Source organism: Peromyscus eremicus, chromosome 17, assembly GCF_949786415.1.
Source record: "Peromyscus eremicus chromosome 17, PerEre_H2_v1, whole genome shotgun sequence".
Lineage (NCBI taxonomy): Eukaryota > Metazoa > Chordata > Mammalia > Rodentia > Cricetidae > Peromyscus > Peromyscus eremicus.
Window position 1 is genome coordinate 8,810,893 of NC_081433.1, and position 26,106 is coordinate 8,836,998.

Below are 26,106 nucleotides of genomic sequence, written 5' to 3' on the forward strand. Positions count from 1 at the left end.
TGAAAAGAGCCACATGCATAATTTCAGCAAAACTGTTGGTTTACTTAGGAAGCAGTGACTTGCCGCATCTTTGAAGATTACAAAGTCAGGGAAGCGTCTGTCAGCTCTGACGATCAAGGAGACGGACACATCTTTTTGTTTTTTTTCTTTAATCCTTAGCTTTAAGGAAGACTCTGCCCCTCCCTGAAGCCAAACACATCCCTGTTAAAAAGACCAGAACAAAGTGCTAGGTAGAGACTTTGGAAACCATGTCTTCCCTCTCCCGGCCCCAGAATCACAGTTATGCCGCAAACTGCGTCTTAAAAGAACAAATTTCCTTGAAGTCTTTCAAGAGATTTCCTTCTGAAAGCAAACCAATAAATATTTATATGAAAGAATCTCAAACACAAGATATTTTAATTCGATACAACAGGAGAAAAATTCATTTTCAGTTAACCTTTCTATATTAAAAAAACGAAGTCTGGTGTACAGTGCGTCTTCACCTTCTGAGAGGCACAGTGTACAGGTCCTGTGCCACCATGCGTCACTGCGTTCAGGCACAGGGCCACAGGGAGCTACAGGCACTTAGCACTCACCACAGGCCGGGTGAAGGCAGAGGCTGTGTGTCCAAGAGCTCCCTACATTCTCAAGGCTTTGTATTCCTGTGCCACAGGCAGGGAGCCAGACAGTTCCAGTGGTTCCCCGCTGTGGACCTCAGCGGGAGACTGCTCTTTTGTCCTACCCTGTGGTTACCCACTGCTTTTGAAGATGACAAGAGAGTCAGAGCTCATGCACTCAACTGTTTACCTGAGAATACTTAAAGATTTCCTAACTCACAGTAAAAATTGTACACTTTGCATTACGAATCAAAATCTCCATAATTTCACAATTTCCAGGTGTTAAGAATTTTTTATTTAAACACCGTGTAAAGCCCTCTCAAAACCCAGTAAGTAAACTTACTCTAGTTTGAAAAGATAAACAGCTCGGTTGATGGGTGGCTAGACTGATGGGTGGACAGGTGGACAGGTGAATGGAGACACCTGGCTGGCTGGCTAGGTGGTGGACAGACAGACATGTAGCTGTAGACAGATCTCGTAAACTTGTTCCTTTAAAGACATCGACACTCGGACACTACATATGCATCAGGCCATTCCACTGTGCCACAGGACATTAAGAGGGACATCCATTTACATGAAGCAGCAAACCGACCACACTGAGAAGCTCAAGGACAGTGTGACGGGAAGCTATTAATTTTTAACCAAAACAAAGAGACACACACCTCCTCTGTCAAAGTACTGTAACTGAAGAGCAAAAACACGTGCAAGACCTGTTGTGGACTGTCCCCTACAGATACAGAGACATCAATCCTGCCAACACCCAGGACCGCGAGCGAGTGAGGACAGTCACCAGCGTGAGACAGGCAGGGCGGGGGAGGAGACAACACTTCTTATAGATCTAATGTCAATCATAAAAGTATCTCATTTTGAAAAACTAAACATCTGAGAATACTAGAAAAGAGGCACTTCAGTATTTTATATACAGTTTTAACTCTACAGTGAGCAGGTTGATGTTTTCTGAGCAAAGCTAAGATTATTGGGTGACTTAACATTCACTCATATATTTCTTTAATCTTTAAGTTGAAAATCAACATTTTTTTTTTAATGAAAAGAAAGATCCGTATTTAAAAGTCCAAAAGTAAAAATACAATTCCGTAAGAGAACCAGTTGCCACCCAAGCTCACACTGGAGGCCACTCACTCCTCCTCAGCAGCAGATGGGCCACTCAAAATGCCCTGACATTCTACTTCAAACCACCTCGGTCACTTCCAGCATCTAGATTTTTGTTTTGTTTTGATCTTAATAAGGGAAAAATGAACCTGTTGTTCAACTGAATTACTGTAACTTTGGAAGGTGCTTCTCGTATTCTGACAAAGGGAGAAGGTACCACAGAGGCCACGTTCACGCTCAGGTCACATGCACGGACAAGATGTGGAGGTTCTTAAGAGAGAAGTGACTGAGGCTGGCCTGAAGCTTAGAGGGGACTGTGAGTTGTTATTCGACCTCACAGGATAGTGTCTGCAATCACATGTCCTTTCGGTGTTTCCGCAGTAAGGCAACCAGACGTCACCAGGAAGCCATGGCGCATGTGGGTCACTGAGCGCGAAACACAAGCAACTCAGTGGATCCCGTTCCTTGACTATGAGAGGGCTCAACAGATTAATGGTACACTAGTAGAAGGCCACCGGGCTTGGCCAACCCTAAAAGCAATGTGATGTCACAGTGAAGCTCCTTCGGTTCATTCCAGCTCCTCACAGGTATCTGTTAGGTGGCCCTTGCTCTGTCGCCTGATGCTGACCAGCTTCCCTGCTGACCGGAGGCTCCAGCGGGAGCTGCTGGCTGAGTTGGCCAGGCTGGTGTACTTGGTAGAGCCCTTGGTATCATCTTCCCAGCCAGACCAGGGTGGGCAGCCACTTAGACCATCCTCGGCATCGGCTGCCAAACCTTCAGCAGTAAGTTTGGGAGGCTCCCAACCTTCGATCTGGTCTGGTTTTTTCGGCTGGATATTCTGTTTCAAAACCAAAGTGTCCCAGAATCCTGATTTCTTCTCAGCCTTCAATTCTTCTTTTAGTCGCAGATTGCTTCTGTAGGTAAAAAGTTTAGTTTGGGTCACATGGATCTCATAAATCTGTCACTTTGATAAATAAAGCCCTTTTCTAAAAACCTTAAGGTGCTTAGAAAGCTAATAGAAACCTGTGCATGAGTTTGAGATAAACATTAAAAATAACAGGGGGAAGTCAGCCAGTGTAAGCTTATAGAAGCCACACTTTGGCTTTCCATGAAGCATGAACAAAGGGCCAGTTCCCAGACAGGAGACTGAAGCCACTGTCACAAGGAGCCAGCTCTCAAAGGCCACAGGAGGGACCCAGACAATCCAGCCACGAAAAACCAAGGACTAGTTTAGGTTACAAATAAAGAGGAAATTCTATCCAGGAAGTGGGTTTTCAGTAGGGATGCTCATAGAGAAAGCTAATCTCCAACATACAAAGATGTCATTAGTGTCCTGACTACATGTCAGCGTCACTCAGGACACTGTTGCAGACACTGGGACACAGCTGTCCTAGACCCATCAGCACATCACCTAATGACCGAGAGGACCTTTTGTGAAGCCACTGTCCCGTCCCCCCCCCCCCCCCCACACACACACATAGGAGCCCTTCATCTGCCTCAGTGAGGAAGAGCTGACATCCTCAGCCATAGGTGGTCCTCTACCAGAAGGAAACACAGCTACATGTTTCCAAGGTCACCATCTTACTCTCAACAGAAAGTCCTGTTACATTTTTTTAAAGTTACATTTTTACCTCTAAATGCACTTTTAACATTCTGATGAATTTATAATATGGTAGCAACAACATATCCGTTTATACTTGGTTTAACTTTCTAGAATCTTTCGTGGTTTCCAAACAATGCTTGTGGTTTTGCTTAGTTTTGATGGTGCTGGGGTCGAACCAGGCCCGTGGGCATGCCCAGTGAGTGCTCTACCACCACAGCATGCCTCAGACCCAACCCTGTACATATCAACAGAGCTTCCCTTCACTTTCTGAAAAATCGTAAGCATGGCTGCAGGCTAGCTATGGCTAGTGAGTTCAACTTACAAGTTTTAGTTTTTTCCTTTGCTTTAGCATTTCAAAATGTTTCATTGGTTACATAACCCCGACCCAAAGTACATGTCACTTGTCCCCAGGGCATCCACAGAGTGCACTCCATTTCTTTGTGTTCACAGAGTAGAGAACTCTAGCATTCACATCTCACAGCTCGCCTAGACCTGCAGCCTAGGGCAGCAGAGGCCTCTCCTGAGGCGATGGTGGGCCCTTCTTGTTACCACAGCAATCTCTTTGCCTTGCTGGTAATGTCACCCTCTCAAGATGGCCGCTTATGACTCACCCTTTGGACTTGGGAGATTTGGACGCCTGGATCAGATGCTGTTCGTCATCTTTATTAAACAGAGAAGTTACTTCTTTCCAACCTCTGAGACTTGCTCCCTGAATAGGTGAAAGGTAAGGAGACATGTCAGACCTGATGCCGAGAATCCACAGAGCTCAGTTTCCTATCCCAACAAGTCAATGTATGGATTAATGATGGCGATACACCTTGAAAGATCCAGCACCAGGTGACTTTATCACCATGTTAATGTCATAGAGTGGCTCTCTCACACCTAAATGGTATAGCTTATGACACACACTTAGACCACATGGTGGAGATATATCTATATCTATATCTATATCTATATCTATATCTATCTATCTATCTATCTATCTATCTATCTATCTATCTATCTATCTATCTATCTCCTAAGGCTGTGGATGAACCCACTAAAATACAAGGGCTGAACACAGTAAACAGATAACAGGCTATAGCAGGAATCTTAACAGGTCTTATTAATAAAATTAAACCTGAGGCCAGGTATTGGGGTGAATGCTGGAAGATCAGAGAAGCAGAACAAGCCACAGCTACCTCACCTTGCCAATTCCTCAGCTGATCCTGCTTCCTCAGACTGGAAGCCTCTGAGTCCTCATATCCAAATGGATTTCAGCTGAACTGTGTTGCTCAAAGCCTAAAAGCTTAACCACCCAAATGAATCTAGTTTCTGGTCTTCACGCCATATACATCTTTTTGCTTTCTGCCATCACTCCCTGGGATTAAAGGTGTGAGTCATCATGCCTGGCTATTTCCAGTGTGGCCTTGAACTCACAGAGATCCATGCCTCCAGAAGGCTAGGATTAAAGGTGTGAGTGCCACCATTTTCTAGCCTCTGTATCTAGTGGCTGTTCCGTTCTCTGACACACACTTAGACCACATGGTGGATATATATCTATACCTATCTATCTATCTATCTATCTATCTATGTATATATGTATGTATGTATGTATGTATCTATCTATCTATCTATCTATCTATCTATGTATCTATCTATCTATGTATCTATCTATCTATGTATCTATCTATCTATGTATCTATCTATCTATGTATCTATCTATGTATCTATGTATCTATGTATGTATCTATCTATCTATCTATCTATCTATCTATCTATCTATCTATCTATCTATCTATCTCCTACGGCTGTGGATGAACCCACTAAAATACAAGGGCTGAACACAGTAAACAGATAACAGGGTGCACAATATTTTGGGGAACACAATACCACCACAACAGGTGACACTCATGTGTCAGGTTTCAAACATGACTACCTGCATTCTGTGCTCTGCAACAGTGGGCTGGACCACGTGGTTGCCCACACCATCACCACCAACATGGAAGGAATGTGTTCTGCTGGTGACCACGGCCACAACATAACTGGCAAAGGGCATTTCCAGCCCCATTATAATCTCATGGACATGTTGACAGGAATGTCCAGGGCCAAGCACACCCTGACCCTTCCACACCTACACACAATACCTGCTCATCCATGTTCCAGGAAACCACATCCTGTAATGTGCTAGCCACTAATTATGTTCCACTTGTGGAAGGTTGTGTTAAAGAAGCTTGGTTATGGCCTGAGGAAGATTCCAATACAGGAAGGAATCTCATGTCTGGTGCCAGGTAGCCTGGCACTGAAGGAGTCTAATTCTATTTTCAGGGGTCTCCGGCCCCAGCAGCTCTGACTAGCCCTAGGCTCCAGCATCTTGAGGGGATGGCGATGCTTACTTCAACCTCCCCAAAGACAAGCTTTGGAGAAGAAACGATGTGTTTTATTGATTCTGGAAAAGTCATTTTATACAATTTCATTTATGAAATCGGGATTGTACAACCAATATCACTGTAGATCTATTAAGTAACTTACTAGGCAGAAAGAAATATGCACAGACCCAGGTTCCCTGGAAGTCTAACTTTATTATATCTCCCACATCAACATCCCTGCTGGCTTGAGTAAAGGGAACTGTCATAGGGCAAGGGGATATATCAATGTATAGATATACTGGTTTTTCGAGACAGGGTTTCTCTGTGTAGCTTTGCACCTTTCCTGGAACTCACTCTGTAGACCAGGCTGGCCTCGGACTCACAGAAATCCACCTGGCTCTGCCTCCCCAGTGCTGGGATTAAAGGCGTGGGCCACCAACGCCTGGCTAAAATATTTTAAAATGTTAAAAATACAAAAAGAGAGTCATAAAAATGGAACCGAGAGGCTGTGGAGACCTCTGATGTGAGACAATATAATATAAATTTTCAGTGAACCCATCAAGGCAGCACAAGTAGAAAGCCGTCCAAACACACCCAGGAGCCACGACTTCACTCTGCCCTGGTCAGTCTAGACTTTAGAAATGCCCTCTGGGCAGAGGTCTGTCTCCACCAAACCCACTGTGTTAGAATCCTAAGTGGTGTAGCCATGCCAAAGAATCACTGCAGCAGAAACAAAAACAAAAACTTAGGCATGAGACGCTGGTTTGCCATTCCAGGTGCCTGATGCAGACACCTACAGAGCCACGGAAGTCACAGCACTGCCGGGGAAGGCTTGCGTCTGTCCTGTGATCCTCAGCTCAGGGCGAGGGGGCCACATCAGTCTACACGAATCAGGCACAGAGTCCTGGTCTGATCCACTTGTGCCTAGCAGCAACTGTCCCCAAAGCCCCTCTCTGGAATCCAGTCAGAAACCCGCAAAACAAACACTGTGACTCCCCGCGAGGACACAAACTGTGAGGCCTCAAGTCACTTGACTGAAGCAGTATCTACAAAGCACAGGAAGCCTGAACCAAGTGTTTTGGGGGGTATTATGTCCAGCAAGCCCAAACCCTCCGGGGCAGACACCATAAAGCACAAACCTCCACCAAGCTAGGCCAGCTGACTCACTTGCTTGCCCTTCCCCAGCTGGGGCTGCACATTCCACGGATCCCTGACCATGGTTGCCAGGGAGCCGGTCTGCATCGTAAGACAAGCCAGCAAGAGAGGGAACTCGGGAGCTTTGCTTGCTGCCCAATGCCTGTTTGCACTGGTGTTATTAGGATGCAGCCTGCAGCCAATGGGATCGAAACAAGTAGCCTTGATGAGGGAAACGGAACAAATGCAGGGAAAATACACCCAGAGAGGAAAGCTTCCTAGAAATAAAGCGAATGGTAAAGCACTTCCCAGGAAGGATGAGTGGATGTTCCTCCCTCAGAGTCTGAAGAGCGAACACAGAGTCAGAGCCCTGGAGCTGTGATAGGGTGTCACAGCTGTAGTTAATTCAGATAGGTGAAGAGGGCCAGTGGCCAGCTGTGGGCAGCTGGAGCCTGCAGCACTTCCTGTCCACCTGCCTCTTCACAGAGTTCTCTAAAGGTGGGCCTTCCCAGAGCCCTCTGGGGTGACTTCAAGTATGCACCATGCCAAGGGTAGCAGAGTTTACACGCAGAACAGGGTGGCTTAGGCCACACTGGGCAGGTTTCAAAGCTAGAAGTCTCCTCCCACTTCTTCTGGCCTGTTAGCACTCTTCTTTATCAACTCCACAAACATTAGAAACATCTCAGTCAGTTTTCCCATCATCTCTTGGACTTGGACATTCTCTGGGTCCTTTCTCAGTGAGGGGTGCCCTCACCTCAGCTGAACACTCTTTCCAAGATTGCTAGCTGGTACATCCTGTGTGGTGTCAAGTCTGCCCAGGCTGAAGGGGTTATTCACATTCGTTAAGTTTATACATCTTCCTGGATTAGGACTCAATGCTGGTGTTTTTCCCTTAGGTTAGTTCTTTTTTTTGGAGACCCCACAGCAGCTTGCCACATCTACACCATGAGCAAGCCCTTACCGAAACACCAAGTATTAAATACTAGTCATTCAAAGCATTTCGGGGAAGGAGTTGACCCTGAGACTAAAGCTACATAAATGCCCTAGCCACCTGAGGATACTGGGCAAGAGTCTCCCGAGAGTCAGGAAAAGAGTACATCTTAGCAAGAAGCATGCAGCCGTATCATACCTACCCTGCCCCATAAGAAGATCTGTTAATATATTAATTAATTGAATCTGACCAAACATACCAGACAAGAACTTAACGCAAAGCTAACAAGGCACCGGTGTTCCCTGGTCCCTGTGCAGGACACATCCCTCGAGGAGCAAAGTCTGGATTCTGCCACTAGACCAATGGCTAAGTCCTGTATACGGCGGGACGGCAATGAAACACCATCGAGGCTTTTGAACCACAGCACTCGCCCACACACTTGCTGTGCTGAGAGCCAGGGGCTCTCACCACACATCAGTACCCAGCACTTTGCCGGGCAGGGCGGTGCTTCTGACTCCCTGGCCCTGAGCTGCAGAACAGCTTCTCCAGAGGGTGGAGATGTATAGAAGAACAGTTCTTCCTTCTTTCTGGGTGCCCCCACTACGAGTTTCCGGAGACTTCCATCAAGAGCTGCCGGCATCCTCCTTCCCTCTAGGATCAATGTGGACATGATTGTTATGTGGGAGCAATGTTTAGACCACAGGCAGGCTGTACCACCTACACAGGCAGGCTGTGTTTGATCATGATGTAAGAGAGATGCAGAGAGACGGCCCAAGTTCTGAATTTGGAGCTCAGCTTATCTTACGATAAAACACCCAAGTTAGTGAGAAACGGGTATTCTGGAGAAATTTAGGATTCTAGGTCAACAGTGAAATTGAACCCAAGGCCCTTTTATCAGAACCGGAGTATCAGGCTACAGGCGAGTTTTCACGAGACTTTGGCCAGCTCGGAACATCTCAGAAGAAAGGGCTGCAGAGTGGAGTGGTCCCACAACTGACCGCATGAAGCTAGGGTCAGAACAAGAGGTGGTGCTGGACCCCAGACAGAGAAGGCTCTTTCCAGACTCCTGTCTACTGAGATAAACCATGAGAGACACCTGTGTCCGGGTTCACGCGCACACAGCCGATGTGAGCAGCTCAAACAGGGAAAGAGCTGTGCCTCCTGATATGAGTGAGGCTTACGGTTAAGATGCTCAACAGAGCGGGCACCCAAGAGTCTGCTGTCTCCTGCTCTCACGGCTACGGCTGTATGTGTGTTTAACACACATACACGAGACAGAGATAGACAGAGAGACCGATAAACACACACGAGAGAGAGAGAAAGATAGGGAGAGAGAGAGATGGAGAGAGGGGAGGAGAGAAAGGGGGAGGGGGAGAGGGAGGGAGAGAGAGGGAGAAGGGGGAGGGGGAGGGGGAGGGGGAGGGAAAGAGGAGAGAGGAGAGGGGAGAAGGGAGAGGGGGAGGGGAGAGGGGAGAGAGAGAAATTCTACAGCCAGCCAAAGCTCCTGTGCACAGTGTCTCTGGGAGATGAACAGGGTGGCTAGCTGCAGAGAATTGGAGGCCTGGAACAGAGAGGTGAGGGACAATATGATACCTTGCGGGAATGTATCAGCTCTGGCCACTCTGTGGAAACAAAGTAACTGCAGCACTTCTTAGCAAAGCCCTCATGCGGCCAACAACAAAAAGATATGAGTGCACTGTTCTCTAGAGGAACACTCTGTGACAGGCTGCCTAAGTCATGGTTTCTGTTGCTGTGACAAAACACCATGACCATAATAAGGCAAGTTGGGGAGGAAAGGGTTTATTTGGCTTATACGTCCACATTGCTGTTCATCACTGACGGAAGTCAGGTCAGGAACTCAAACAAGGTAGGCTCCTGGAGGCAGGAGTTGATGCAGAAGCCATGAAGGGGTGCTGCTTACTGGTTTACTTCTCATGACTTGCTGAGCGTGCTTTCTTATAGAACCCAGGACCAGCAGCCCAGGGATGGAACCACCTACCACGGGCTGGGTCCTCTCCCACTGATCACTAAATGAGAAAATGCCTTACAGCCGGATCTCCAGGAGGCATTTCCTCAACGGAGGCTCCTTCCTCTGATGATGTTAGCTTGTGTCAAGTTGACACACAAAACCAGCCAGTCCCCGGGCACCTGCTGAATTACGTCCATGTCTACCCTTGAGCTGCAGGCACGGGGGTGTTTACTCACAGACTCCTGCGACTTCAGCCTTCATGGTACCCTATCAACCTTGGACAGGAGGGGCAGGAGGGGCAGGAGGGGCAGGAGGGGCAGCTGCAGCTAGAGAGAAGCCGTAGCTCCCACTCTGAGGACAGAAGGGGCAAAGGCCACAGTGAGATGAAGTTAGCGCCTAGCACCCAGATAAACAGGTCAGGAAAGGACCAGATACACAGATGCACTGATAATAACCCACAAAGACTGGGGCAGACCTCAGCTAAGTCCTGTTCAGTAAGAAGTATCGGGATGACTTACAGTTGAAGGTGGATGTGGGTAGCCCCCAAGTCACAACAAGCGTCTCCAAATTCCATAGTACAGAGTGCTGGTGAGACCATAAGGGTGAGAGTCAAGGCATGTGTACCAGGAGAGCTATGAAGTGTCAGACAATACTCCCTTGGTGAGAGACCAAACAGAGTCCCGTCTATGGAATAGAATTCTATACCACAGGTAACACGGGAAAGAGAGAAACAACAAAAAATGGCAGCCATGTTTGTAACCCACAGAGCACAAGTAGCTAAGGAAGCAGACAAGTGCCGGGCCATAGTGGTGGTGGCGCACACCTTTAATCCCAGCACTCGAGAGGCAGAGGCAGGAGGGTCTCTGTGAGTTCGAGGCCAGCCTGGTCTACAGAGCTAGTTCCAGGACAGCGGCCAGCCTGGTCTACAGAGCTAGTTCCAGGACAGCCGGGGCTACGCAGAGAAACCCTGTCTGGGGTGGGGGTGGGGGTGGGAGTAGTTAGAAAGTAGATAAGCACCATAACCCACAGAAAGCGTTTACTCAGTCCTCTAGAGCAGAGAAAGCAGTCCACTAAAGATACTGCTTTCGATTGAGTTATTAAAGAAAGTTAACAGGGGCGCAAATGGGTTTGCCGCAGCCCTGTCCTGACCTAAGAGACTAAACAGAAACAGAGTATGAACAGAGAACCGGCACTTCACAGACGCTTAGTTTGGGAACCACCAAAGGGCTCGTCTCAAAGCCCAGGCTTCCGTGTTGCTTAGAGAAATCCTACACTGAGAGTAAACACCCTCAGATCAATAACCCAGGCTGCTCCAGGGTATCTCCAAGGTTGCCTGGAGGAGGAGCAGCACCCACAGGCTGTCACAGAAACCCGCCATCACACCCAGAGTCAGAGGGATGTCCCGGGGCTCAGGCAGGACCTCATGTCCCTAAGCCACAGGCCTTGGGCTCCTTACAGACAGCTCCGGGGTGCTCAGGGAACTCTGGGCTGCCTCCTGCCCATCCCCCAACCTCCACTGGAACACTCACAAGTCCTTTCTGTCCTATGAGGCAGACAGAGAAGAGTCAAACTAGCTGCTTTTTCAGAAACGGATGCTCTAGCATTCTCTTTCTTTAGTGAGAGGAGATGGAAATTGCTCAGTAATGAAGTGACCAAGTAAGATGAAAGAGGGATGCACATGATTGCCAAGGACAGACAGACAGACAGACAGATTCAGGCAGCAGAGAACAGCATCTCTCTCCCTTTTCCGGTCATTTTTCTCCTTACTCAGAACATGGAAATAACTAGGAGGAAACTAAGTCCACAGTTCTCATCCAGCCTCTCAGCTGCCAAGGCTTCAGCAGTTTGCACGCCCTCTTGAGCAAGCGAGTGTGCAATTCCAAAGCCCAGCCCTGGGAAGCGCTTGCTCCCCTGAGGCTAGACCAGTCTGGCAAGCCAGTCCGAGTGAGCCAGGACCACCACAGACCTAGAAGGCCCACTGGGGCTGTGCCCCAGGCAAGAATTAAACCTTCATTGTGTTTGATCTTTAAACTGTGGATCATCTGCTTTTCACTACATTAACTATCATGTGAGACGCACACATGAGGAAAGGCAGCCACACTTGGTAGTGTGCAGCGAGTGTAAAACAGGCAAAGATCTGAGGGTTGCAAGGCTTCACAATCGAAGGAAGACCCGGCAGCCTTGGAAGCTGGAGTCAGGCATCTGGAGGAAGAGGATAAACAGTGGCGGACTGAGGAATGAGCAACACCGAGTGTGGGAGGGAAACCACCAGATGCCCATCACAGCCCCTCACTGCCTGGGGCCAAGGCAAGGCCAGCACCGAAGGCTCAGGAGCTTCCAGTGATCGTAAATATCATTCTCTAAACAAAGCATTATGTAAATAGGTCTGGCTGATTTCACTAGAAGATAAAACACAGAGAGAGGAAAAGGATCCAGATTTCCTGGGCTGGAAACAGCAAATCGAAATTGCTGGAGGAGGGAGTCAGCTGAATAGAAGGGGTTCTGCATGCCAGGTAAGGCAGAAGCAGAAACAACAAAACCAAACAAAACAGGAGCATGGAAACCCAATGGGAGAGCAGCTCTGGGGCCCAAAAGGGCCCGCAAGTAGAGATTATCAGGCAACAATACCAACAATGGGGAGGGAGGGAGGGAGGGAGGGAGGGAGGGAGGGAGGACCACAAACTTGCATCAATGGCTCCAACCTCACAAAACCCTTTGGTAAGGATGAGCCCACACCTTCGGCCTTGATGATAACCAGAGCTCCCTACAGACTGAAGCTCCAGGTCCTCTGGGCCCACCTCCTGCCACTTTGACAGGCAGACGTCTAGTGATCTGCACAAGGCAGGGCTGACTGCCAACGGGGCTGGCCTCATCTGCAGCTCTTCCTCCCATGTCCTGTGTTCCCAGCCGTTTTACACCCTTGCTGAAGTTGCATGGGGGGTATAACCTAGTTTGAGCTTTCTAAATAACTTGCTTTCTTTACTTGACGTGTCTGCGGAGGGTGACAGGCCACTCACTTTGCCTTGGCGGGATCCTTTCTTTCTTTCCTCCTACTGTAAAACACACCACATTCCTGGCCCAGACCCCAGTGTCCTGAGCCATCCACACGGTCTTCCTGCTCTAGGCAGAGCCAAGCTCCATCCCACTCTAAGGGTACCTAGGCAGGAACCGGAAATGAACAGAGTTGAGAGTGACAGACAGAAGGAGAAAGGAGCTCACAGGACTCGCCATCCACAGCAAATGACAGGGGCAGAACACACACGGTTCCTCTTCTCCAGGCTCCTTGTGCAATAGCAAGGCAGTTCAGAGCACAAATCAACTGTACTCTCACCAAAAACAAAACAAAACAAAACAAAACAAAAACTACGTTTTGTTCTCAGTTCCCATCGTGAGAGATGAACTGGTTTTCATTTACACCCACATTTTAAGTATTTGCAACCACAATATTATAAAGAGTTAGAACATGAACCCAATTGTACTGTAAGACAAAGAATTCAGCTGAATAAAAATGCGAAAACAAATCACATCTAAAACACAGACCAAAGGTAGCTTATGTTTACCCATCACAGCAATAATCTATTATTACAAAATGAACTTGAAAAGGTAAGACGCGCACACTTTATGAGACAAAAGAGGAGTAAGGACAATCACACATCTTCAGACAATCCTCCATGCCCTTCGAAAACCACAGGATACAGGCACAGCAACCATGGCAACCCCATCTCCAGTTCTTCAGCAGACTACTGGAGAACGGTTGGTGACTGAGGCCCTTCAGTCCTGGATCAGAGCTGTGCCAGAGACATCTCACAGCAAACAGACAGACGCAAATCCTGAGGGAAATGGAAGATCTCAAACCAGTAACTTCAGCTTCTACCTTAAGATCTGGAAGAGAAAATGAAACCAGAAGCAGGCAGGATGGAAGAGACGGAGATGAGGACCGACGTGGATGGATAGAGAATAATGCAGGAGCAATCAGCAAAACCAACAGTTTTTAAATAAAAAAAAAATGTGTGTGAATCTGGTGGCATGCACCTGTGCTCCCAGCTACTTGGGAGGTTAAGGCAGGAAGGTCATTGGAGCCCATAAATTCAAGATCAACCTGGCTAAAAATGGATCATCTGACTCAAAAATGTATCAACAAAACTGACAGCTTTAATTAAACTAGGAAAACAAAGGTTCACATTGCTCAGACTAAGAATGAGAAATCAAACATTACTCCAGAACATAGTAAGTAACTGAGCACTAACAGAGAACTCAGACAACGTGGGTAAGTGTCTGCAAACACACAAAGGACTAAACATGACTCAAGAAGAAATAGAAAAGCTGAACAGATCTAAAACAAGCAAAGAGAGCAAGCTACAATCACAAAACTCAACAACAACAACAACAACAACAACAACAACAACAACAACAACTGTCCCCAAAGAAAACACAAGGCCAGACTTGTTCAATATTGGTCTACCAACTATCTAAAGAATTAACAGCAATTCTTCAAAAAGTCTCTGAAGATAGAAAAGGAACACTTCCTAACTCACTTTGTGAAGCTAGTATTACCTTGATACCCAAAGCAAAGACATTACAGGAAAAGCCAACTATAGACCATATGCCATAAATGTAGCCACAAAAAAAATCCTCAACAAAATGCTAGTGACGTACCAAGTGAGGTGGCACACGCCCTTAATCCCAGCACTCAGGAGGTAGAGGCAGGTGGACCTCTGTGAGTGTGAGCCAGCCTGGTCTATATACAGAGTTCAGGGCCAGCTAGGACTACACAGTGAGACCCTGTTTCAAAAACAAAACCAAACAAAAAAACTAGTAAACTGAACCTAACGATTATTAAAAGCATCCTGCATTTCGTAAAGTGGCTATTCAGGACTGTAAAGTTGGGCAAACATCTGGAATTCAATTATATACCATAGCAAGAAAATAAGAAACAGAATTCACATGATCAGACACAGAAAAACCATAACAAAATCTACCATCTTTTCATGACAGAAACACTCAGCTCTAAGCTGGCAATGGACATTTAGGAAAGCCCAACGCTGGCTTCCCCCTCAGTGGTGAAATGCTGAAGGCTTTCCCCGTAGGATCGGGAATGAGCAAAGAAGGCTAGCTCTTGCCACTCCTGCTCAGCAGAATGCTGGAGGGCCCCAGAGGGCAATTAGTCAAGAAGAGAAACTAGGCATGCAGACTGCAAAAGTAGAACTATCCCCACGTGTAGAAGCATTATCTTTTACAACTAAGAAAAGAGATAAGATCATCAGATAGTCAAGCAAGATATAAAAATATATTGCTCTTATATACCAGCAATGAACAATGTAAAAATCAAATTAAAGCAATTCTATTTATGATTGCATTAAAATAATATAACTTGAAATAAAGACGGCAAGATTTCATCTTTAGTTTATGAAAATGACAATATTTTAAAGTTTTGTGAGGTCTAAACAAATGAAAAATCATCTCAAAATTATTTTATGAATCAGAGGACTAAAAACACTGCTTACATAGCAATGTTCCTGAAACTGGTCTACAGACTCAACACGGTCCCTATGGGATATCAGCTGCTTTCTCTGCAACAGGGATACACTGCCTCTAAAATGCACATGGAATAACAAAGAATCCCAAACAGCAAAAACAGCCTAGAAAAGAACACGTAAGAGCTAAGGTTTTCATTTCAAGATCTGCTATACCACGAGCAGTGATCAAGACTGAGGTACCAGCAAGTGTGCCTTGAAGGTTCAGAAGGGATGGCACACACATACACGGTCAACTGACTTTTCAGAAAAGCACCATGACAATTCATTAAAAAAGGAGACATCTTTTCAACAAATGTGACAAGTAACCTACCTGCCAAAGAATTCGGTTAGACCCTTACTTCATTCCACTAACAAAAACATAAGAACAAAGGTGTTATGGGAACCCTGTTACCGGTCGGCTAATCAATTGAAGAGAGCATCTGGTCCAAGAGGCAGAATTTTCATTGGGAAGGGATGCGGCCCAATGATAAGGCAGGAGCCCAGGGATGCACGGGACCTTTTGGAATGAGGAATGTGCAGTCAGATTCCCCATTCTGTCTGTGATAATTGTGCATGGATTTTGCTTGTTAATAAACAGTAAAGTGATCCTTTGGCTTCCCATATCACAAAGGCCTTGGTGAAGGGGCTCAAGGTTTGAAACTCTGAAAAGCAATTGGGATTTTTTTTTTTTTTTTTTTTTTTTTTTTTTGGTTTTTTCGAGACAGGGTTTCTATGTGTAGCTTTGCGCCTTTCCTGGAACTCACTTGGTAGCCCAGGCTGGCCTTGAACTCACAGAGATCCGCCTGGCTCTGCCTCCCGAGTGCTGGGATTAAAGGCGTGCGCCACCACCGCCCGGCCTGAAAAGCAATTGGGTAACTATGACCCTGCATTTGGAAAGTGATTCTCAGAAGAAATATTCAAACCAGAAACAATAACAATGAGAGTTAAAACATGCTTCAAATGTATTAAGAGAATCAAGAGGCAACCTACTATGAAAGAACTATCGGCAAAATTTGATACAGGCGGGGCAAGAGACTTTCATCTATAACGTATAGGGATGTTATCACTCAACAACAAAAATATGAGCCACTCAATCTTCTCAGTGAGTAAAGACCAAATAGAAAGTCTCCGTAGTCGTGAAGGAAACAGAAAACAAGACTGAAAACGACTTTACACACATTGGATAGTTAATAAAAAGGTCGCCGGGCGGGTCGCACGCCTTTAATCCCAGCTCTTGGGAGGCAGAGCCAGGCAGATCTCTGTGAGTTCGAGGCCAGCCCGGTCTCCAAAGCAAGTTCCAGGAAAGGCGCAAAGCTACACAGAGAAACCCTGTCTTCAAACAAACAAACAAACAAACAAACAAACAACAACAAACAAACAAAAAACAAAGAATAAAAGGTCAGTGAAGAACCAGGGTTGCTAAGAACACAAGGCACTCGGAATCCTCACACCCTGCGGGTGGGGATGGAAAGTGGTCCAGCCTTTGGGAAAGAGGATGGCAGGTCCTCAGTGATCACACACGCAGTACCACAGGGCCTGTGCTGGCTAGTCTTCTGCCAATTTGACACACAAACTAGAGTGATCTGAAGGGAAGGAACCTCAACTGAGAAAAAGGCTTCCACAGGATCCAGGTGCAAGGCATTCTCTTAATTAGTGATTGATTGTGGGTGGTGCCATCCATGGACCAGTGGTCCTGGGTTCTATAAGAAAACAGACTGGACAGGCCAAGGGGAGTAAGCAGCACCCCTCCATGGCCTCTGCGTCAGCTCCTGCCTCCAGGTTCCTGCCCTGTTTGAGCTCCTGTCCTGACTTCCTTTGACGAACAGCAATATGGAAATGTAAGCCAAATCAACCCATTCCTCCCTAACTTGCTTTTTGGTCGTGGTGTTTCATTGAAGCTGCAAAAACCCTGACTCAGACAGGGCCGTTTTGATGCTTAGGAACATGGCTACAAAAGTGAAAAACGGGTCAAGACAAAATCTTGTCCACAATGGTTATACAACAGTATTTGTAATAGACAATTAGGAAGGAAACAATGCAAACACCCACTGGGACATAAAGGGTAAACTAAGCTCGTAGTACATCAGCACAATGGAGTATTCAGTTTCAAAGCAGAATGGAGTGCTGACTGTGTGATAGAACATGTGAAGTACAAGAGGCCAGTCACAGACCCCAGTCAGTCACAGACCCCAGTCAGTCACAGACCCCAGTCAGTCACAGACCCCAGTCCCAGACCCCAGTCACAAACCCCAATCACAAACCCCAGTTACAGACCCCAGTCACAAACCTCAGTCCCAGACCCCAGTCACAAACCCCAGTCACAAACCTCAGTCCCAGACCCCAGTCACAGACCCCAGTCAGTCACAAACCTCAGTCACAGACCCCAGTCCCAGACCCCAGTCACAAACCCCACAGAACCGCACGATTCCAGGTTGATGAAATTCCCGAAAAGATACAGCGGCAGAACTGTGGGAGAGACGGAAAGGTGAGACTCAGGGTGACAGCTATGGAGCACAGCATTCCTCCAGGTTCTAAAACTGACCGCACCGATGAACACATTAAAAAACCACGGCACTGCCACACGGCATGGTAAGACAGGATGTTACAGGAACGATATCTCAGCAGTGCTTTTACAGAAAGTGCAGGCAGGCAAACGGAATGCGGAGGGGTCCAGGCCCCCAAAGGATCTTGCTCTTATTGATCCAGAAGTCACACAGAGTCTAGAAAGGAGACTGCCACACAGACTCTCGGTGCGGCAGTGCAAGCCAGTCATCCCAGCAACAAGGAATGCAGAAAGCAGGAGTTCCAATCCACCCTGCATTACATACACAGCTTAGGCCAGTCTGGCCATCTCGAGCCAAGTGGTTCCTTGTCTTTACTGCCACAAAACTGTAAAGGAAGCAATTTTAAAAACCAACTCAGTACACTCAACAACCCTGAGAAGAGACCTAACAGATAGATACTGTCACATTTATTTAACAATATTAATTTAAATGAGAAAAGCAGGTTATAGGAGGACTAAGACAATTATGCCTTGCTAACTTTTTATATGAAGAATCGTACAATATAAATAGGAAGAATCTATAACACTTTAATCTTGGACTTGGAACCTTTAGAACCCCAGAAAATAAATGTTTGCTGTGTAAGCTCTCAGCTTATCTTCTAATTGAGGCCACCCAGATGGGTCAAGACAATCATACACCGTGAAAACAGAAACACACAGAGAATGAAGGGGCACTTGGCACTGATGGAAATCTTCAACTGGCATCCGTAGGTTGATCTTACATTGGCAAGGACTTGTATTCACTTCTGCTTTTGAAAATAGCTCATGGAAAATGGAATAAAGTGTAAGCTGTAGAGGCGAGGGGGGGCGGACAGGACAGAAGGACAACTGTGTGTCTTATCCTTATCTTACACTTTACTCCATCAAAAAGGACACAAGTGTTGGTTTACTAGACTTAGAAGTCAAGTCAAGCACAAACGTTACAGTTTACAATCCTCCATCCTTCCGTCCCAAATCCACACCAACAAGCCTCCTTCGGCAGAGCCCTTGGAGCAGCTGGAAAGGATGGTGTGTACAACCTGAACAAAGATGGTCATGCTGGTTCTTCCCACCACCAACTCTAATTTTAAAATATCTGATTGGTTGATGGATTTATGTCAATGCGTGTAAGTACACCTCAACCTTCAAAGAATTAACATGAAAATGTGTCATGGCTTTCCCAAAGCTTGTTTATAAGGGCATTCATTAATTTATAGCTTAAATGGTGAATTCCCAGTTAGCTCAGAGGTAGGGAGAAGCCTGTCTAAATCGTGCTGATACTAGGTATCTCTACATACCCCTGTTTGTGGTCCACAAAAACTGTCAGGAAAGGAAGGAGTCTTAAAAACTGACTCAAATCTTTGAGAAGAGACCTAAACAGATACTGGCAAATTTATTTAACAATATTTGGTACCACAAAGTCTTGAGAGTGATTTTTAGTTAGTGATGCTAAACACAGGAAGTGTTTCATAAGACCAGTTATCTGAGAAAGAGCAATTCAAGATACATATAAATGTCTACAGTTGAAAAGCAAATGCATGTTTCTAAATATATTTGTATATTTGCATAAATGTTTAATGGATATATAAAAAACCTTAATAATGCATCTGTTGAGATAGAAAAAAGAGTTACAGCCTGACAAGATTCAGAGATCTTGTACTATACACATCATCAATTTTAATTTTTAAAGTAAACACCAGATTCATTAAAATATATCTCCCCTTACGGAGTGGCTGCAATGAATAGTCTTCCTTATAAGCCTCACTTAATTTATATTTATTATATATTTATATTAAATTACATTTATATTTTAATGAAACATGTGTCTTTTCTTTTTAATCTCTTATTTTCTATTTCAATTATAATTTTTATTGTTTAACATCTCAAACATGCAAAAATGAAATGCAATATCACCCACCCAATTCCCCTCTAATTTGCTCATAACCCAATACAGTCCCTTCCCAACTTTATGTCCATATTTTTGACAACTCTGAAGTCCAATTAGTGCTACCCATAAGACATTTATTTTCAACGACAACAAAAAGCCAGTAATCTAAAGTGCAGAGAATTTGTTCCCACGTGTAAAACTAGCTGGAGTTAGTGACTCTGAATTTCCCACATTTCACACTTTTTATTTATTTATTTATATTTTTATTTTGTTGTTGTTGTTGTTGTTTTAGACAGGGTTTTCTGTGTAGCTTTGGAGCCTGTCCTGGAACTTGCTTTGTAGACCAAGCTGGCCTTGAACTCACAGAGGTCTGCCTGCCTCTGCCTCCCAAATGCTGGGAATAAAGGTGTGTGCCACCACCGCCTGGCTTCACACTTATTCAGAACAGAGCATTGTTCTACTTTTTCTTCAACACACACAGGCACAGACACACAGACACACAGACACAGACACACACATATACACAGACACACAGACACACAGACACACACACACACACACACACACACACACACCAGAAGCAGACCATAGTTGTTTGGCCTGCTTTTCAAGGAAGTGCACAGGACAAACACGGATGTAACTGAGCATTTTCTAGAATCAGAATGTTGCTCTTCATCCGCACGCTCCAACAATGAACTAACTTTCTCTAGAGGGGGAGGAAGAGTCGAAGGACTAAAAGAGAAACATCAGAAAACATATTTTAAACATGAGAGGAAACATCAATCCTATCCACATATTAATTCCTATTTTTCTCCACTTTAAACATTTTGTAGGAAGCAGTTTTATGATGGATTTGTTATGGATTTTAAAATTTCATTCTAAAAGAGGTTAGCTTTGGTTTAGATCAGTGCTCCTTAAGTTCCAAATCTGTCTCAGAACATCAGTTGCCTCCATCTTGCTGTATAACCTAGGTTGGTCTTGAATTTGTGATCCTCCTGCCTCTGACCCTGGAGTGCCAAGATTACAGGCCAGCACCACACATCCCAGCTACCTATTTTTCTACACCATCATCTTTTCAACACATTATACTATATGTATCCTTAATAACGTAACAAACAAAATCACAGCTCACAACTGGACGATAACAGGAACTAACTTAGATCGATGCTGGGCGTTAGCAATGGCTTGCGCCACAAAAGAAATAATTGATAAGCTGGATATAACAATGGCATGATACCCATGAAAGAAATAATTGGTAAGTTGGATTTCACTGAAAAACTTGTACTTTGCAAAAGACACTGTGGAGAGAATTAGAATATAAGTTGTGGAGGAGGAAAAAATTCTTGAAGACACACATATGATAAGGGATCATTATCCAAACAATGTCTTAAGACAACTGATCACCAGATTTGAAAATAGGGCACAGAGCTGACAAATAAACATGAGAATAGATGTGCTACATCTTGGTGGGGGTTAAGATTAAAAATCACAGTGAGGCCAGGCAGTGGTGGCGCACGCCTTTTATCCCAGCACTCGGGAGGCAGAGCCAGGCGGATCTCTGTGAGTTCGAGGCCAGCCTGGGCTACAGAGTGAGTTCCAGGAAAGGCACAAAGCTACACAGAGAAACCCTGTCTCAAAAAACCAAATCAATCAATCAATCAATCAATCAATCAATCAATCACAGTGAGATACCACTCCATACCTACTACAATGTCGGAAGTCCAGGAACACCGACATGCCAAATGCAGGTAAGACCTAGCAACAGTGGTTCCTCATTTGCTGATGGTGGGGATCGGGGTGGGGGAGATGGCGTAGCAGGTCAAAGGGTCTGCTGTGCAAGTCTGATGACCAGAGGTCAATTTCAGACGCAGAGCTGTGCATCTGCACCTCCATCCCTCGGATGGGTGATAGGGGATGGGAGAATGGCCCAGAGCCTCTTAGGACAGCTAGACTGGAGTAAGCTGTGGATGTGGTAAAAAAACGTGAAAAGAGACCCAGCTCCAGCAGGTGGAAAGCAAGAACTGACCTCCGACCTCCACATGCACACTTGTCCATACTCACACGTGTATCAGACACACACACACACACACACACACACACACACACAGACTAGAACAAAATGCACTCTGACCACACAACTCAACAATCTCATTCTTGTTAACTAAGAGCTGAAATGGTGCGTCTACCAAAAGCCCACCCTGCTCGTTTACAGAGGCTCCAGTACCAACTGTCCAAGATTGGAAGCAACAGAGATGTCATGTCCTTCTGCAGGCAAATGGGGAATTGGTCTACAGAGACAATGGGATATTATCCAGCACCAAAAATAAATGTAATATTGAACCATGAAAAGACACACGAAGCAATCTTAAACACATATTACTGGCTAGAAGAAAATAAAAAAAAACCAAAGACTACAACCAAATGTTCATTACTGCATTTAAGAGTTGCCGTTTAGCTATAAGAAATACAAAGCACTAGGAATACCAAAAGGTAACTTCTGAAACGTAAATTCCGATAGAAACCATACTTAAACGCTTGCAGTCGTCAACTCGGATGTCTGTGAGTTGGCAATGTTATTAAATTCCCAAGAAATGTTTTAAATGAAACTTCATTCCTAACAAATGTTCTTTTGCTCCAACTAGGGAAGAGGCAGTTTTGGGACTATTTCCAAGTTCTCGAAAGATTTATATCATCCACAGTTTTCACAATGTATTTCAAAAAACATAACAAAATAGTTCTATGCTTTAAAATTGGCTTATTTTGTGACCTAAATTTCATAGTACACGAAAGGGAATGAAAACCCGCACTGAAAAAGTAGGTGGGGAAGGTTCCTACAGATCCACCTGGAATCACGTTAATTAAAAAATTCTAGACATTCCAAGCATATCTCTACACTTGTCGGGCCAAAGCCTTTTCTGTATAAAGGACTCTGATCTTTTCTTCCGGAGGGGAGCGTGGGGGGGGGGGGGGAGAGAATCAAAGGCTTAAAAAAAAGGAAATACGTATTATGCAAATAAATATTTAGCACACTTTGCGTGTGCTATGGTCACCAAAAGCTTTTCAGTGTGAGCCAACCGCCGTCCCGGGGAACCATGATTCAGGACTTCTGTTTCTCCCACCCCGGAATAGAAACACCTGGCCTGGAAGCGGTCACCCCGCGTCCCTGGAGTCTCAGGCGAACCCTAGAGCCCTTGGCAGCTGAGCGAAGGGCAGCGTCGCCAGCCAGTGCGGAAAGTGCCCCGGGTGCGCGCCCCGCGGTAACCCACGCAGGCTGGCTCTGGGGCCCGCGATCTGCAGGATCGGGCCACTAGTCCGAGGGGTCCTCCAGGACCAAGTCACCTCATAGCCCCGGGAAGCGTCGGGTACTCAGCCCCATCCACCTGCACCTCGCCCCCGGAGCACCCCGCGCGCGGCCCGCACCTGCGCCCCCAAGCGTGCCCTCACCGGCGCCGGGGCGGCTGCTGCAGCCGCCTGTGCCCCGCGCAGCCCGTCCTCCTCCTCGGGGGGCTCGTCCAGAAGCACCCGGTTCCGGCTCAGCTTCCACATCTCGGGGGTTCGACCGCTCGGCGCAGCGTCGCTCCCGGACTGGGGGAGGACGCTCGGCCCGCGGCTCCGGGACGGTGCGGAGGACTGGGCGGGGAGGGGCGGTCAGCTGCGGGCGGCCGTCCCCTCCCCGCCCCCAGGCCCGCCCCCAGACCCTCCTCCAGCCCTTCTGCCCGCTCGACTCCCTCAAGTCCCCTGTCCCCTAGCCCTCCTCCACCCCGACACTCAGCCCGTGTCCCCTCAGTCTCTGACCTCCCCTACCTCCCCAGGACCGCCCCAACCTCCTTAAGGAGGTCCCCTCGGGTAATCCAGGCAGCCGAGTCCTTTACCCAGGGACCACGAACCCGGGTGCACCAAAAGCATATGACATGTCACACCCGTGGCCCTGGGACCCCCGACCCTCCGCTCACTCAGCCCGATGGGCGTGGTCCATCCCGGATCACCAAGGCAACGCTGAGGTGGGGCCGCGCAATACGCATGCTCGCCCCGTTTCTGCTCCGTGGGCCGAGGGCGGGGTTTCGCAGACTGCAGGCTAAGGGACGCGGGTCTGAGCTGCTCCTCAAAGTCTATGAAATATTAATGGATATGGGCCACTGGAAGAGGGGAGGCACCTGGGGCGGGGAAGGGGTACTAGGGAAAGAGAACGGTTCCTGGATTGGCAACGGTCACTTTCCACTGCTATGAGGCCTGCCCTGGGCCTACACTGATGGGGTGATGGACAGATGTTGACCAAAGGAGAAAAGAGTCAACCAGAGTTCAGGGAAGGGTCCAGGGGCCCAGAAGAGACGAGGTCGGAGAGTTGGCAATGCCAGCTGGACCTGGTCCTCACCCTTGATTTCCAGGGGTCCTCTTGCAGACCATCCTCTTTCAGGGTGCCACTCGGGTAACTCCAGCCTGAGTTCAGATCCCCAGCAGAAAAAAATAAAATAAAAATTCTGGGCATGGTGGCACAACGGGGTAGGCAGAAGACAGGTAAATGCCCAGAGCTTGGTGTACAGTCAGTGTAGCCAATCAGTGTGTTCTGGGCCAAGAGATCTTATCTTTAAAAAGTAAAGCGGAAGTAAGGGCGGTGTAGTTACACGCCTTTAATCCCAGCACTTTGGAGACAGAGGCAGGTGGATCTCTGTGAGTTCAAGGCCAGCCTGGTTTACAGATCGAGTTCCAGGACATTAGGCCTTCACAGAGAAACCCTGTCTTGAACCCCACTCCCCCCAAAAAAGTGGAAAGTGATGATGACACTAATTTGATTTCGGCCTCATAAACACTCGCATGTGCGCTTATACTTACACTCAGTCGTACACTATATGCACATAACAAATAAACTATCCACAAGTGTATGTTTTTGTGAAAAGACAAGTCCTGTAGGTAAACTAAGAAATTCCTTCCTCGTGTTCTCCAAGTGTTCAAGAAGTCAAGGACTTTTTCAAGTCTCCTCAGGCCTGGCTTGCCCAGGACAATTGGGGGCTCACAGCAACAAAGAGCAAGTAGTCACAAGGTACTTTCAAATAAATACAGTAAACAAGGAAAACACAATGCCACAGTCCACACAGCCTGTTTACAGATACAGCCCGGGCTTCCCCGGAGGCTATATCTGTTAGGATCAGGAAGTTAAAGTACACTGAACTTCCCAGAGAGCTGAAGGCCAGGCTTGGTACCCGAAATGCTAAATTCTAAACACTTTAAACATCACTAAACTCCTTTTGTGGAAGAGTACCACGGGTTAGGAACGGAGAGATGGGACACACACACACACACACACACACACACAAACACACACACACACACGGAAGTAGAGATGGTTGGCTCCGTGAAGGACTTCTCTGAGGTTCCACAAACTTGATGTGGGTCATTGGTTCTCTCGTCTTTGGGCCATCCTGTTGTCAAAGTTTGTAAGAGGATTATTATACAGCATCATGAAAACAATCTTTACACATGCAAATTCATTTTGGGATTCAGAATGATCTTGGCTAACCAATCTTTTCCTGAACATTCAGTTGGAGGAAGCTTTTTGTTGTGAATTTTTGACTGAATTGCCTTTATTGAATAAAATAGAATTCACTGGGGTCAAAATTCATTTTACTTAACTAAATATCAGTTGTGTTGCCTCACTCTGAATTCAAAAGGTACAAGGCTCCACTTACTGAGATATTAATGAATTGGTACAACACAGCCCTTGCTCCAAAGAGAGTAAGAATTTCTGCTGAGGCAGATGAGTGGACATGGCTCAGAATACAGATTCATGTTTCCTTGACTGACATGCCGCACCGTGGAAGAAATGATACAAACTTTCATAGTCACAAGCAAAAGATATCATAAGTCATTCTGGTTTTTTAAAACGATATTGGTGGAGCATGAGATAAGGTACCACATGCCTGGGATGAGTCTTCTAAAAGTCTGAGGTGTTGACCTTGTTAGCTTAGGATTGAAGGAGGAGGCTACAGGTCTGCTAAGCTCAATGATACATCTGAGAATGTTCCTAGTCCCAGAAATGTTAGGTCAGCTACAAAAGGTGAATGATTATTAAAAAGACTACAATAACCCAAGATAGAGTTGGTTCTCAACCCGCCACGCTCCATCTTTCCACAGTCATGACACTCTAGAAAGTCAAGGTCAGCAACTTCAGAGTCTTTAATCTGGAGACAGCGTCTTCGGAGAACTAGTGTTCACAGATAGGAGGATTCAGCCATCACAAACAGGACATGAGCGGTTATTGGGAAGCACAGAGGTCCTTTCCCTCCGAGGGCAACCTGAGTGTGATTCCTCTGCTGCCTACAGAATCTCCTGTAGACCAGCATGACCACAGAAGTGCAGTCACCAAGGCCGGCCTCCCCTTTCAGCAAGCGCTGAGGGCTGCCGGCCAGTGAGGGGCCCACTTTATTCTTCACAGCACTGACTCCCAGCAGTCTGAAAGCAGTGTGGAAGAGTC

General features: G+C 46.4%; 1 protein-coding gene and 1 long non-coding RNA gene across 5 annotated transcripts; one reads left to right on the plus strand and one right to left on the minus strand.

Moving 5' to 3' along the window:
* Nucleotides 1-868: 868 nt before the first annotated feature.
* Tdrp (testis development related protein) lies at nt 869-23,815 on the minus strand. Of its 4 annotated transcripts, none has more exons than XM_059244685.1 (4): nt 23,591-23,815; nt 23,058-23,267; nt 3,921-4,018; nt 869-2,620 (listed from the first exon to the last, which is right to left on the minus strand). In XM_059244685.1, exons 2-4 carry the CDS (start codon nt 23,181-23,183, stop codon nt 2,275-2,277), a joined length of 570 nt encoding a protein of 189 aa, XP_059100668.1. In that variant the 5' UTR covers nt 23,184-23,267; nt 23,591-23,815; the 3' UTR covers nt 869-2,274. The 4 variants fall into 4 exon arrangements, with proteins under 4 accessions (XP_059100668.1, XP_059100667.1, XP_059100670.1 ...); XM_059244684.1 differs by having other exon boundaries at nt 23,525-23,814; XM_059244687.1 differs by having other exon boundaries at nt 23,082-23,267; nt 23,525-23,811.
* Nucleotides 2,290-7,034, plus strand: LOC131894425 (uncharacterized). The gene is made up of 3 exons (XR_009374912.1): nt 2,290-2,488; nt 3,864-4,033; nt 6,434-7,034. It is a non-coding gene; the product is annotated as an uncharacterized LOC131894425 (long non-coding RNA).
* Nucleotides 23,816-26,106: the final 2,291 nt, after the last annotated feature.

What these genes read in the sequence shown, in the direction of transcription:
- Tdrp (XM_059244685.1), bottom strand. Translation starts at nt 23,183, where the DNA reads ATGTGGAAGCTGAGCCGGAACCGGGTGCTTCTGGACGAGCCCCCCGAG. An exon ending in GGGCACGCTTGGGGGCGCAG is followed by an intron (nt 4,019 to 23,057) that starts GTGCGGGCCGCG and finishes TCACCTATTCAG; the next exon opens with GGAGCAAGTCTCAGAGGTTG. An exon ending in AAATCTCCCAAGTCCAAAGG is followed by an intron (nt 2,621 to 3,920) that starts GTGAGTCATAAG and finishes TTTTACCTACAG; the next exon opens with AAGCAATCTGCGACTAAAAG.